The sequence below is a fragment of the Ascaphus truei genome, chromosome 12 (genome assembly GCF_040206685.1).
Source record: "Ascaphus truei isolate aAscTru1 chromosome 12, aAscTru1.hap1, whole genome shotgun sequence".
Taxonomy (NCBI): Eukaryota; Metazoa; Chordata; class Amphibia; order Anura; family Ascaphidae; genus Ascaphus; species Ascaphus truei.
The window spans coordinates 17,037,103-17,049,152 of NC_134494.1; the positions used below are offsets into that span (position 1 = coordinate 17,037,103).

Consider the following 12,050-nt stretch of genomic DNA (forward strand, 5'->3'; position numbering starts at 1 on the left):
TCAAAAAGGTGTTGTGTCAGGGCCTGTTTCAGAAGAGGAATGGGATATGACTTTGTAAATGGTTGCTATAGAAACAAAAAATGCTAGTTACATTATAATACATTAAAAATGTCATTCAGAGTTGTTAAAAAAATGCTACAAGTATTTTCTCATAGTACAAAACTGATATATTAAAAAAACACACATGTAGGATATTGCTTGTCCGCAGCTTTAACGTCAGGTTTGTGATGAGGATGAAAGACAGGAATGTAATAGGGGATTTTGAAAGGAGTAAAAAAAGTTTAGCCCTTTAGCTGCCAGATGCATCTTCATGTGATCAATCCTCTCTTCTGCTCCCCCTCTCAGAGGTACGTGGATGGGGGGATTTCGGATAATCTGCCCCAGTACGAGCTGAAAAACACCATCACCGTGTCACCCTTTTCGGGGGAGAGCGACATTTGTCCCAGAGACGTTTGCACCAACCTTCACGAGCTCAGAGTCACTAATACCAGCATCCAGTTTAACCTCAGCAATCTGTACCGACTGTCCAAGGCCTTGTTCCCACCCGAGCCCCAGGTAATTGCGCTACAGGAGATGGGTTCCCAGCCATTAACCAATCCACCACTAAGAGGGTTTTCCCAGATTTAGGCCCAGAGTGACCTAATAACTGTGACGCGTTTAATAAGTTAAAGGGTCAGTCCCACGTAGGAGCAAAGTGACCTAATGACTGTGACATGTTTACCCCTTAGGCTGCCATCATGATGTTCCCTAAACTCATGGTAGAGCACAGCTTTTAATGCCAGGTGCACAAATTTGACCTTTTAATTTTTATTTAAAAAAATTTGTGTACTGTATTATTATTATTTTGCTTGGCTAATGGAACATTCCACAATGGAGCATTCTGATTTGCTCCCGCTGTTGTCACAGATACAGTGAGCCTGTCTCCCTAACAACAGCTCTTGGAATGTTCCATTCCTTCACCATTCACAGGGGTGTTCTTCAATGCAAAAGTTAGCGGCCCTTCATTATGGAATAAGCGACGACCCTTTTAGCACAGGGATGCCCCCTCGTGTCACTGTCCTGACGTGTTTCTTCTCTTGCAATAGGTACTGAGGGACATGTGTAAGCAGGGATACAGAGATGGGCTGCACTTCTTGAAGAGGAACGGTAAGGATGTTCTTTTTTTTTTAATGTGGATTTTTGTTTTTAAATGGCTGCCACTGGCATTAAATAAACAGTCAATAAGATAAATCAGGGTATTGAGGAGATCGAAAACGTAACCCCTTCGATGCTAGGGAGGCCGGCAACACATTGCAAGTGAAGGAACACTGAACGGGTACAGTTAGAAGCATTAAATAATAGGCACTGCTCCTATGTGCAGAATTCCGTATACTGCTATCAGGCGCCCCCTTGTGGGGTGTTACTATTACGTGTAATGTTTATATCAGTGTTTCTCAACCACGGTGCCGTGTCACCCACGGGTGCCTCAGACTATCCTTAATGAACCATTACCTTGTGTCTCAGACTATCCTTAATGAACCATTACCTTGTGTCTCAGACTATCCTTAATGAACCATTACCTTGTGTCTCAGACTATCCTTAATGAACCATTACCTTGTGTCTCAGACTATCCTTAATGAACCATTACCTTGTGTCTCAGACTATCCTTAATGAACCATTTCCTTGTGGGTTTTTTGGGTGGGGGGCTACGTTTGAAGCAGGGGGTCTCCGAAGTTGAACCGCGTTGATTTCAGCTCCGGGGGACCCCGCGCTGCCCGAGATATTTACCTCGGAAAGGTGCTGCCAACAGCAACCAGTAGCTGTGCACCCAATATAGTGGTTTATATGTCCCACATCCCGTGGGCCAATAGGAGCCGCAGCATCGTCCCTTGCGGATTCCTATTGGCCCACGTCCTGCGTGACCTTTAAACAGCATTTTTTTGTGTATGATCCCCAAACACTGCAAACGATGGGACCCACCTTCACTGAAGGAAATGACTGGGCCCCAATGCAAAGATATACATCCCATGGATGTAGTTGTAGGTCTCCTACATGTCCCCCAACTGGATGTATTGACCATTGTCACGTCATACAGTGCTTAAGGATTGTAATGCTTAATATGAGAATTCAAGGGAGGCATTTAATATATCCAAACAGGGTGATACGTATTTGTTAAAGGTCTTTGATATTTTAGTGTCTCTGTCAAAAACCACCTGTGCTTTCACAGGTCAAATCGCCTTTTATCTTGTAAAAATACCCTATGATTGTACAAATATCCTCTTACCCTAAAAATTCTCTCTCACAATATAAATACCCTATAACTATGCAAATATCTTTTTACTATGCAAATATCCTATAACTAATCAAATACAGCTCAACCCCGTTATAGCGCGATCCGTTACAACGCGAATCCGCTTATAACGCGATGCAAGTGTGGCTCCCAATTTTCGTATTTATGAATAGTTTACAACGCGATTATTGGTATCTTAAATACTTTATTGTACAATGCATACAATTGCACATTATTTCTAACGCGATCCGCTTATAACGCGATGTGATTCTTTGGACCTCAAGCACAGCGTTATAAGGGGGTTAAGCTGTACTCTTATTAGCACCGGTGTACCAACGTTCATTTCAGCTCCGGCAGCTTCAGTCATTTCAATTGATGATTAGCACTCCAGGGCCTACGATTGAAATGTTTTCACCTTTGTGTGTCAACATTTGAGTGCTAAAAAGTAGAAACCGTCATGAAATGTGCGCCGTGCGAATGAAGGTCGTTACGCGACTTTAGACATACGACGCGCAGTTTGTTTCAAATGAATGTTGACGCATTGAGTCATGTTGAATACCTGATTAATACAATTCCATTGAAATCACAAATTTCAGGCAGTCCTCATTTTACAACGCTTCATTTTACAACGAATGGCTTATCCAACGCTATGCAATGCATACCTATATTCATTTTTACAACGCCAAAACGGCTTATCCAACGCTCTTACGACGCTTTGCAACGTTGTTTATGTGTATATATATATACACACACACACATACACATAAACAACGTTGCAAAGGGTCGTAAGAGCGTATATATATATATATATATATATATATATATATATATATATATATATATATATATATATATTATACTATATTATATTATACTATATAATATATTATTTATTATGTTATATTATATGTATAATACAGTATATACACTATATAATGTATGTGTGTGCTGCATATCTTATTGCTTGCGTAAAATATTTGGTGTATTTTAGTGTTAAAAATGCCTTCAGGAACAGAACCTTTCATTTAAACAGTGTTCCTATGGGAAAACGTGTTTCGCTTTACAATGTTTCGCTATCCAACGCCATTTTGAGTACCGCATTGTGTCGGATAACCGAGGACTGCCTGTATGTGTCTTTATTTTTAGCAAGTAAATATTCATGATTAGTGTTATTTATATTAGCCATACCGTGAAAATAATACTTTTCGTTACCCTGCTGTATCTAATGAAACCGCCGTGCTGCGTCTAATATGTTTTTGGGTTGATGTGTAGCAACTTCATTCTGCGTTAACACTGTAAGCAGACTTTGGAGGGTTTATGCCAAGTTCAACTTGGTGGTCGATTTAATCACAATCTCTCCTTTTTTGGGGCGAATGTATGGATAGGTTTATTTATATAACTCCTACCTTGTACGCGGCTCTTCCCAGCATTGCAATAGGACAGGGGTGGCCTGCTCCTGTCTTCAAGGACCAGCAACAGGCCAGGTATTAGGGAAATCCCTGCGTCAGCACAGGTGGCTCAGTCAGAATGACTGATCTATTGCTGGAGCCACCTGTGCTGAAGCAGGGATATCCCTAATACCTGGCCTGTTGGTGGCCCTTGAGGACTGGAGTTGCCCCCCCTACCTCCCCCCTTGCAATGGGAGGTAAATACATTACAATCAATGGGAATAAGTGCAACAGGTATCTTGCCTAGAAAGTATTTGAAGGCAAGACAGGAAAAATGTACGTTGTGTTTGGACTCGAGGGATGGGCAATCTAGTTCTTTGAGCATTTCGCAGTGATGTGTGTGGTAGTTACATTGTAGGACAAAGCGGCATATTGCGTCGTAGAGGGTGTCTAGTTTGCTAAGGTGAGTTTGGGGAGCTGTACCATCTACTATCTCCGCATAGTCTATAATTGGCATTAGCATCTGCTGGGCGATGCGCTTTCTGACCAGCGGGCTTAGGGGGGATTTGTTCCTATAAAGTTTGGCATAGGTTTTGGATCTCAGAGTATCGATATGCGACCCAAATGTTAAATGGGAGTCAAACCATATGCCAAATATTTCAAACTAGTGACAGGGGCTAGAACGGTGTTAGCGTTGGTTCTGATCTTGTGGCTCCGTCATTGGTAGCTTTAGAAATTTAGCCTTAGCCCCAAATACCATCGTTACAGTTTTGGCAGCGTTTAAACACAGTTTGTTTTGGGAAATCCAGCATTCAAGTCTTCAGAAATCAGATTGAAGTACGTGTTCAAGGTCAGAGAGGCTAGGGCTGTGTGTATGACAGTTTGTGTCGGCCGCATACATGTACATTGAAGCTCCCTTACAAGTGGTATGTAGATCATTTATGAAAACTGACAAGAGTTATAGGGGCAACGTTAGATTAATCCATTATTATATCATGAGGGCCCTCACCTCCCACTCTTCTTATATCCACGCACCTTAACATTCACTGGGCCAAGCATCTTAACACATTGATAGAGTGAAAATGACCGAAAGCCCCAATTTGTTACACTTGACACATATTCACCATATTCCATATATGGAGGGTTTTTACAATCTTTACTTAATCTTTATCTAGTTTCTAAGATCTCGTATATACAGTTAAATTGTTGAACCAGAGTTTTGCCCATTAAAAAAAATATATATTTAAACGAATTGCGCAGTTGTGTTTATCCAAAGAGATGAACGGTTTGAACAACCTCTACCAGATACATTTACATTTTTAACGGAGCCAAAGAAAAGAGAAACATATTCATTTTTAAATTACAAATGAGGTAAAAGAAAATACAGTAATAGAAAACATTAATAAATAATATTTTAGGTGTGTGCATGTGTGTATGTATATATATATATTTTATATATATATATATATATATATATATATATATATATATATATATATATATATATATATATATACGCACACACATTTAAAATAGTATTTAATTATGTTTTATTTTATTGTATTTACTGTGTTTACTGTATTATTGTAAAATCTGATTTGTAATTTAAAAATGTTCTACTTATGTGAAAATATTAGGTAAAATAATAGATGTAATGTAATTTAATATGGTTTCTTTAATTATAACTTCTGTCTGCAGGGCTTCTGAACAGACCACAGCCAATGAGATGTCTAGCCCTTCCCGCCCCTGAGAATGCAGCCAATCAGAATGAAGAGAGCAGCGAAGAGGAGGAGCCAGCTGCAGAGAGAGCAGCAATGGAGGCAGCTGAGGATCACATATTTGAGCATCTGCCTCAGAGACTTAACGAAGGTATAGTATTCTAGCCTCATAAATACTGACATCACAAAGGTGACACGGTGACATGTACAGACGGATCTATATACTGTAGTATGTCCCTCCGACCGCAGGGTGACATGTACAGACGGATCTATATAGTGTGTCCCTCCCACCGCAGGGTGACACGGTGACATGTACAGATGGATCTATATAGTGTGTCCCTCCCACCGCAGGGTGACACGATGACATGTACAGACGGCTCTATATAGTGTGTCCCTCCCACCGCAGGGTGACACGGTGACATGTACAGACGGATCTATATAGTGTGTCCCTCCCACCACATGGGGACATATACAGACGGATCTATATAGTGTGTCCTTCCCACCGCATGGGGACATATACAGACGGATCTATATAGTGTGTCCCTCCCACCGCATGGGGACATATACAGACGGATCTATATAGTGTGTCCCTCCCACCACATGGGGACATATACAGACGGATCTATATAGTGTGTCCCTCCCACCACATGGGGACATATACAGACGGATCTATATAGTGTCCCTCCCACCGCAGAGTGACACGTGACATGTACAGACGGACGTATATAGTGTGTCCCTCCCACTGCAGGGTGACACGGTGACATGTACAGACGGATCTATATAGTGTGTCCCTCCCACCACATGGGGACATATACAGACGGATCTATATAGTGTGTCCCTCCCACCACATGGGGACATATACAGACGGATCTATATAGTGTGTCCCTCCCACCGCAGAGTGACACATGACATGTACAGACGGATGTATATAGTGTGTCCCTCCCACCACAGGGTGACACGGTGACATGTACAGACGGATGTATATAGTGTGTCCCTCCCACCGCAAGGTGACACGATGACATGTACAGACGGCTCTATATAGTGTGTCCCTCCCACCACATGGGGACATATACAGACGGATCTATATAGTGTGTCCTTCCCACCGCATGGGGACATATACAGACGGATCTATATAGTGTGTCCCTCCCACCGCATGGGGACATATACAGACGGATCTATATAGTGTGTCCCTCCCACCACATGGGGACATATACAGACGGATCTATATAGTGTGTCCCTCCCACCACATGGGGACATATACAGACGGATCTATATAGTGTGTCCCTCCCACCGCAGAGTGACACGTGACATGTACAGACGGACGTATATAGTGTGTCCCTCCCACCACAGAGTGACACGGTGACATGTACAGACGGCTCTATATAGTGTGTCCCTCCCACCGCAGGGTGACACGGTGACATGTACAGACGGATGTATATTGTGTGTCCCTGTCACCGCAGGGTGGCACGGTGACATGTACAGACAGCTCTATATAGTGTGTCCCACCCACCGCAGGGTGACACGGTGACATGTACAGACGGCTCTATATAGTGTGTCCCTCCCACCACAGGGTGACACGGTGACATGTACAGACGGATCTATATAGTGTGTCCCTCCCACCGCAGGGTGACACGGTGACATGTACAGACGGATCTATATAGTGTGTCCCTCCCACCGCAGGGTGACACGGTGACATGTACAGACGGATCTATATAGTGTGTCCCTCCCACTGCAGGGTGACACGGTGACATGTACAGACGGATCTATATAGTGTGTCCCTCCCACCGCAGGGTGACACGGTGACATGTACAGACGGATGTATATTGTGTGTCCCTCCCACTGCAGGGTGACACGGTGACATGTACAGACGGATGTATATTGTGTGTCCCTCCCACCGCAGGGTGACACGGTGACATGTACAGACGGACGTATATAGTGTGTCCCTCCCACCGCAGGGTGGCACGGTGACATGTACAGACGGATGTATATAGTGTGTCCCTCCCACCGCAGGGTGACACGGTGACATGTACAGACGGATGTATATAGTGTGTCCCTCCCACCGCAGGGTGACACGGTGACATGTACAGACGGATGTATATAGTGTGTCCCTCCCACCGCAGGGTGACACGGTGACATGTACAGACGGATCTATATAGTGTGTCCCTCCCACCGCAGGGTGACGCGGTGACATGTACAGACGGATCTATATAGTGTGTCCCTCCCACCGCAGGGTGACGCGGTGACATGTACAGACGGATGTATATAGTGTGTCCCTCCCACCGCAGGGTGGCACGGTGACATGTACAGACGGATGTATATAGTGTGTCCCTCCCACCGCAGGGTGACACGGTGACATGTACAGACGGATGTATATAGTGTGTCCCTATCACCGCAGAGTGACACGGTGACATATACAGACGGATCTATATAGTGTGTCCCTCCCACCGCAGGGTGACACGGTGACATGTACAGACGGATGTATATAGTGTGTCCCTCCCACCGCAGGGTGACACGGTGACATATACAGACGGATCTATATAGTGTGTCCCTCCCACCGCAGGGTGGCACGGTGACATGTACAGACGGATCTATATAGTTTGTCCCTCCCACCGCAGAGTGACACGGTGACATGTACAGACGGATGTATATTGTGTGTCCCTCCCACCGCAGGGTGACACGGTGACATGTACAGACGGATCTATATAGTGTGTCCCTCCCACCGCAGGGTGACACGGTGACATGTACAGACGGATGTATATAGTGTTCCCTCCCACCGCAGGGTGACACGGTGACATGTACAGACGGATGTATATAGTGTGTCCCTCCCACCGCAGGGTGACACGGTGACATGTACAGACGGATCTATATAGTGTGTCCCCCCCACCGCAGGGTGACACGGTGACATGTACAGACGGATGTATATAGTGTGTCCCTCCCACCGCAGGGTGACACGGTGACATGTACAGACGGATCTATATAGTGTGTCCCCCCCACCGCAGGGTGACACAGTGACATGTACAGACGGATCTATATAGTGTGTCCCTCCCACCGCAGGGTGACACGGTGACATGTACAGACGGATGTATATAGTGTGTCCCTCCCACCGCAGGGTGGCACGGTGACATGTACAGACGGATCTATATAGTGTGTCCCTCCCACCGCATGGGGACATATACAGACGGATCTATATAGTGTGTCCCTCCCACCGCAGGGTGGCACGGTGACATGTACAGACGGACGTATATAGTGTTCCCTCCCACCGCAGGGTGACACGGTGACATGTACAGACGGATGTTTATAGTGTGTCCCTCCCACCGCAGGGTGACACGGTGACATGTACAGACGGATGTATATAGTGTGTCCCTCCCACCGCAGGGTGACACGGTGACATGTACAGACGGATGTATATAGTGTGTCCCTCCCACCGCAGGGTGACACGGTGACATGTACAGACGGATCTATATAGTGTGTCCCTCCCACCGCAGGGTGACACGGTGACATGTACAGACGGATGTATATAGTGTGTCCCTCCCACCGCAGGGTGGCACGGTGACATGTACAGACGGATCTATATAGTGTGTCCCTCCCACCGCAGGGTGACATGTACAGACGGATGTATATAGTGTGTCCCTCCCACCGCAGGGTGACACGGTGACATGTACAGACGGATCTATATAGTGTGTCCCTCCCACCGCAGGGTGACACGGTGACATATACAGACGGATCTATATAGTGTGTCCCTCCCACCGCAGGGTGACACGGTGACATGTACAGACGGATGTATATAGTGTGTCCCTCCCACCGCAGGGTGACACGGTGACATGTACAGACGGACGTATATAGTGTGTCCCTCCCACCGCAGGGTGGCACGGTGACATGTACAGACGGACGTATATAGTGTGTCCCTCCCACCGCAGGGTGGCACAGTGACATGTACAGACGGACGTATATAGTGTGTCCCTCCCACCGCAGGGTGGCACGGTGACATGTACAGACGGACGTATATAGTGTGTCCCTCCCACCGCAGGGTGGCACGGTGACATGTACAGACGGATGTATATAGTGTGTCCCTCCCACCGCAGGGTGGCACAGTGATACAGAAAGCCCCATTCACTGCACATTGTCACAGACAGTAGGCCTCCATTTCCTCCCTTGCCAGAAGAGCTCACAATCTATTTCCTGCTCTCTCCCCCCAGCTCTGGTGGAGGCATGCACAGAGAAGCGCAGTGTATACCTTTCTATATCCAACCTGTTTCCTGTGCGCATGGCATCTGCCCTGATGCTGCCGTATACCCTGCCCCTGGAATCTGCCGTATCCTTCACTGTCAGGTAAGGAACAGACCAGGCAGTGAACAGGTTAAATGTGCAGCCTGTCATACTTTCTTAAAAACAGGTGTGTGTGCGTGTGTATGCATGTATGTTCATATGTATGTACACTTTTAAAGCTTTACACTCCTCTGCCCCTCCTTACATCTCAGCCCTAATTTCTCACTATGCACCATCCCGACTCTTGCATTCTGCACAAGGATGTCTTCTCTCTACCCCATTTGTATCTAAAGCCCTCTCCCGCCTTAAACCCTTCTCACTGACTGCCCCACACCTCTGGAATGCCCTTCCCCTCAGTACCCGACTAGCCCCCTCTCTATCCACCTTTAAGACCGACCTTAAAACACACCTGCTTAACAAAGCATATGAATAGCTCCGCGGCTAATACTATACACCTCATACATAAAGCTTGGCCCCCTGCAGACGCACTTACCAGAACGCCCTCCTACTGTCTCTGTACGTTCCTCCTACCAATTAGATTGTAAGCTCTTCGGAGCAGGGACTCCTCTTCCACAATGTTACTTTTATGCCTGAAGCACTTATTCCCATTATGTGTTATTTGTGTAATTTGTTATTTATATGATTGTCACGTGTATTACTGCTGTGAAGCGCTATGTACATTAATGGCCTTATATAAATAAAGACATACATACATATGTTATGTATGCATGTATGTATATATAGTGTATATTAACTTGCATCTCAATCTGTCTCCTTATCTCTCTCCTCCCTCCTTCAATCTCCCTCTCCTCCCTCCTTCATTCTCTCTCTCCTCCCGTCTTCATTCTCTCTCTCCTCCCGCCTTCATTCTCTCTCCTCCCGCCTTCATTCTCTCTCCTCCCGCCTTCATTCTCTCTCCTCCCTCCTTCATTCTCTCTCTCCTCCCTCCTTCATTCTCTCTCTCCTCCCTCCTTCATTCTCTCTCTCCTCCCGCCTTCATTTTCCCTCCCTCTCCTTCACATTTATTCTCTCTCTCTACCTCCCTTTCTCCCCCTCCCTCTCTGTCCCCCTCTCCCCACTGCAGGCTCCTGGAGTGGCTCCCTGACGTTCCTGAGGATATCCGATGGATAAAGGAGCAGACACGGAAAGTGTGTCGCTACGTCCTGAGAAATGCGAAGAAAAAACTGGGAAGCCACATAACAGCCAGGTATATATATACACACACACACGTGCACATACATACATACATACAAACATACACGTACACGCACACACACAGTATACATTTAAATCTGCTTGGAACTTAATCCTTCTGGCCTGTGCAGTTCTTCATATGAGATCTGTATCTCTTCCCACTATGCTGTCATTAGTGTTCCACTTGTATTTTAGTCGTATAATTCGTCCCCAGACCCTATTTACACGAAGGAGGGTTAAAGCCACCGGTTATAATGATAATTGTGGGTTTTGCACCAGGTGTATGCTAAATATAGCTTTGTGCCCTTAAGAAAGTTTAACCCTGAATAGGTTAAAGGGTCAGTCCCATGTAGGATCAAAGTGACCTAACGACCAGACATGTTTAATGGGTTAAAGAGTCAGTCCCAAGTAGGATCAAAAGTGACCGGACAGCGACATGGTAATGATTTAAAGGATCAGTCTCACGGAGGACCAGAGTGACCGGACTGGGATAGGTTTAATGGGTTAAAGGGCCAGTCCCATGTTGGACCAAAGTGACTTAATGACAAAGACACGTTTCATTGGTTCAAGGGTCAGTCCTACGTAGGACGTGTAATGGCAGTGACACGTTTAGTGGATTAAAGCAGGGGGTGGCCAACTCCAGTCCTCAAGGGCCACCAACAGGTCAGGTTTTAAGGATATCCCTGCTTCAGTACAGGTGGCTCAGCCAATGACTGAGCCACTGATTGAGCCACCTATGCTGAAGCAGGGATATCATTAAAACCTTACCTGGTGGTGGCCCTTGAGAACTGGAGTTGGCCACCCCTGGGTTAAAGGGTCACTCACATGTAGGACAGTGACATGTTTAATTTGTTAAAACTTGATGATTAACTGCTATAAAAAAAAATGTAGAAGTATTGGAAACCTTTTTTGAAACTTTAACCTATTAGAATATTCATTGATCTTTCCACAATACTGAGATTCTCCCCATGCAGGACACATTGTAATAGGATATAATACATCTTCAGCGGAAGAAATTATTTTAATCAGAGAAGTCATTATTTTGGGTTCCCATTTACCTAACCCATCCTTTGCTGGAGTGTCCTTTGCCCAGCACTGGAGCCATGTGGTTGCTTGTGCAGTGATCACATGATGGGAAGCAGCCGGCTGACGTCAGGAAGTCCTGCTCTCCCAATTCTGACCACGTCCAAAGCTCCCTGAGATCCCATCCAATGA

The 12,050-nt window shown here is 45.7% G+C and overlaps 1 protein-coding gene across 1 annotated transcript in view; it reads left to right on the top strand.

Moving 5' to 3' along the window:
* PNPLA2 (patatin like domain 2, triacylglycerol lipase) overlaps window positions 1–12,050 on the top strand; it is a 52,112-nt gene that overhangs the window by 34,140 nt on the left and 5,922 nt on the right. Inside the window, exons 4-8 of the mRNA XM_075566833.1 lie at window positions 346–555; window positions 1,086–1,146; window positions 5,356–5,526; window positions 9,572–9,704; window positions 10,726–10,848. Of these exons, the coding sequence (XP_075422948.1) occupies window positions 346–555; window positions 1,086–1,146; window positions 5,356–5,526; window positions 9,572–9,704; window positions 10,726–10,848 (698 nt within the window). The remainder of the gene's footprint in view (window positions 1–345; window positions 556–1,085; window positions 1,147–5,355; window positions 5,527–9,571; window positions 9,705–10,725; window positions 10,849–12,050) is intronic.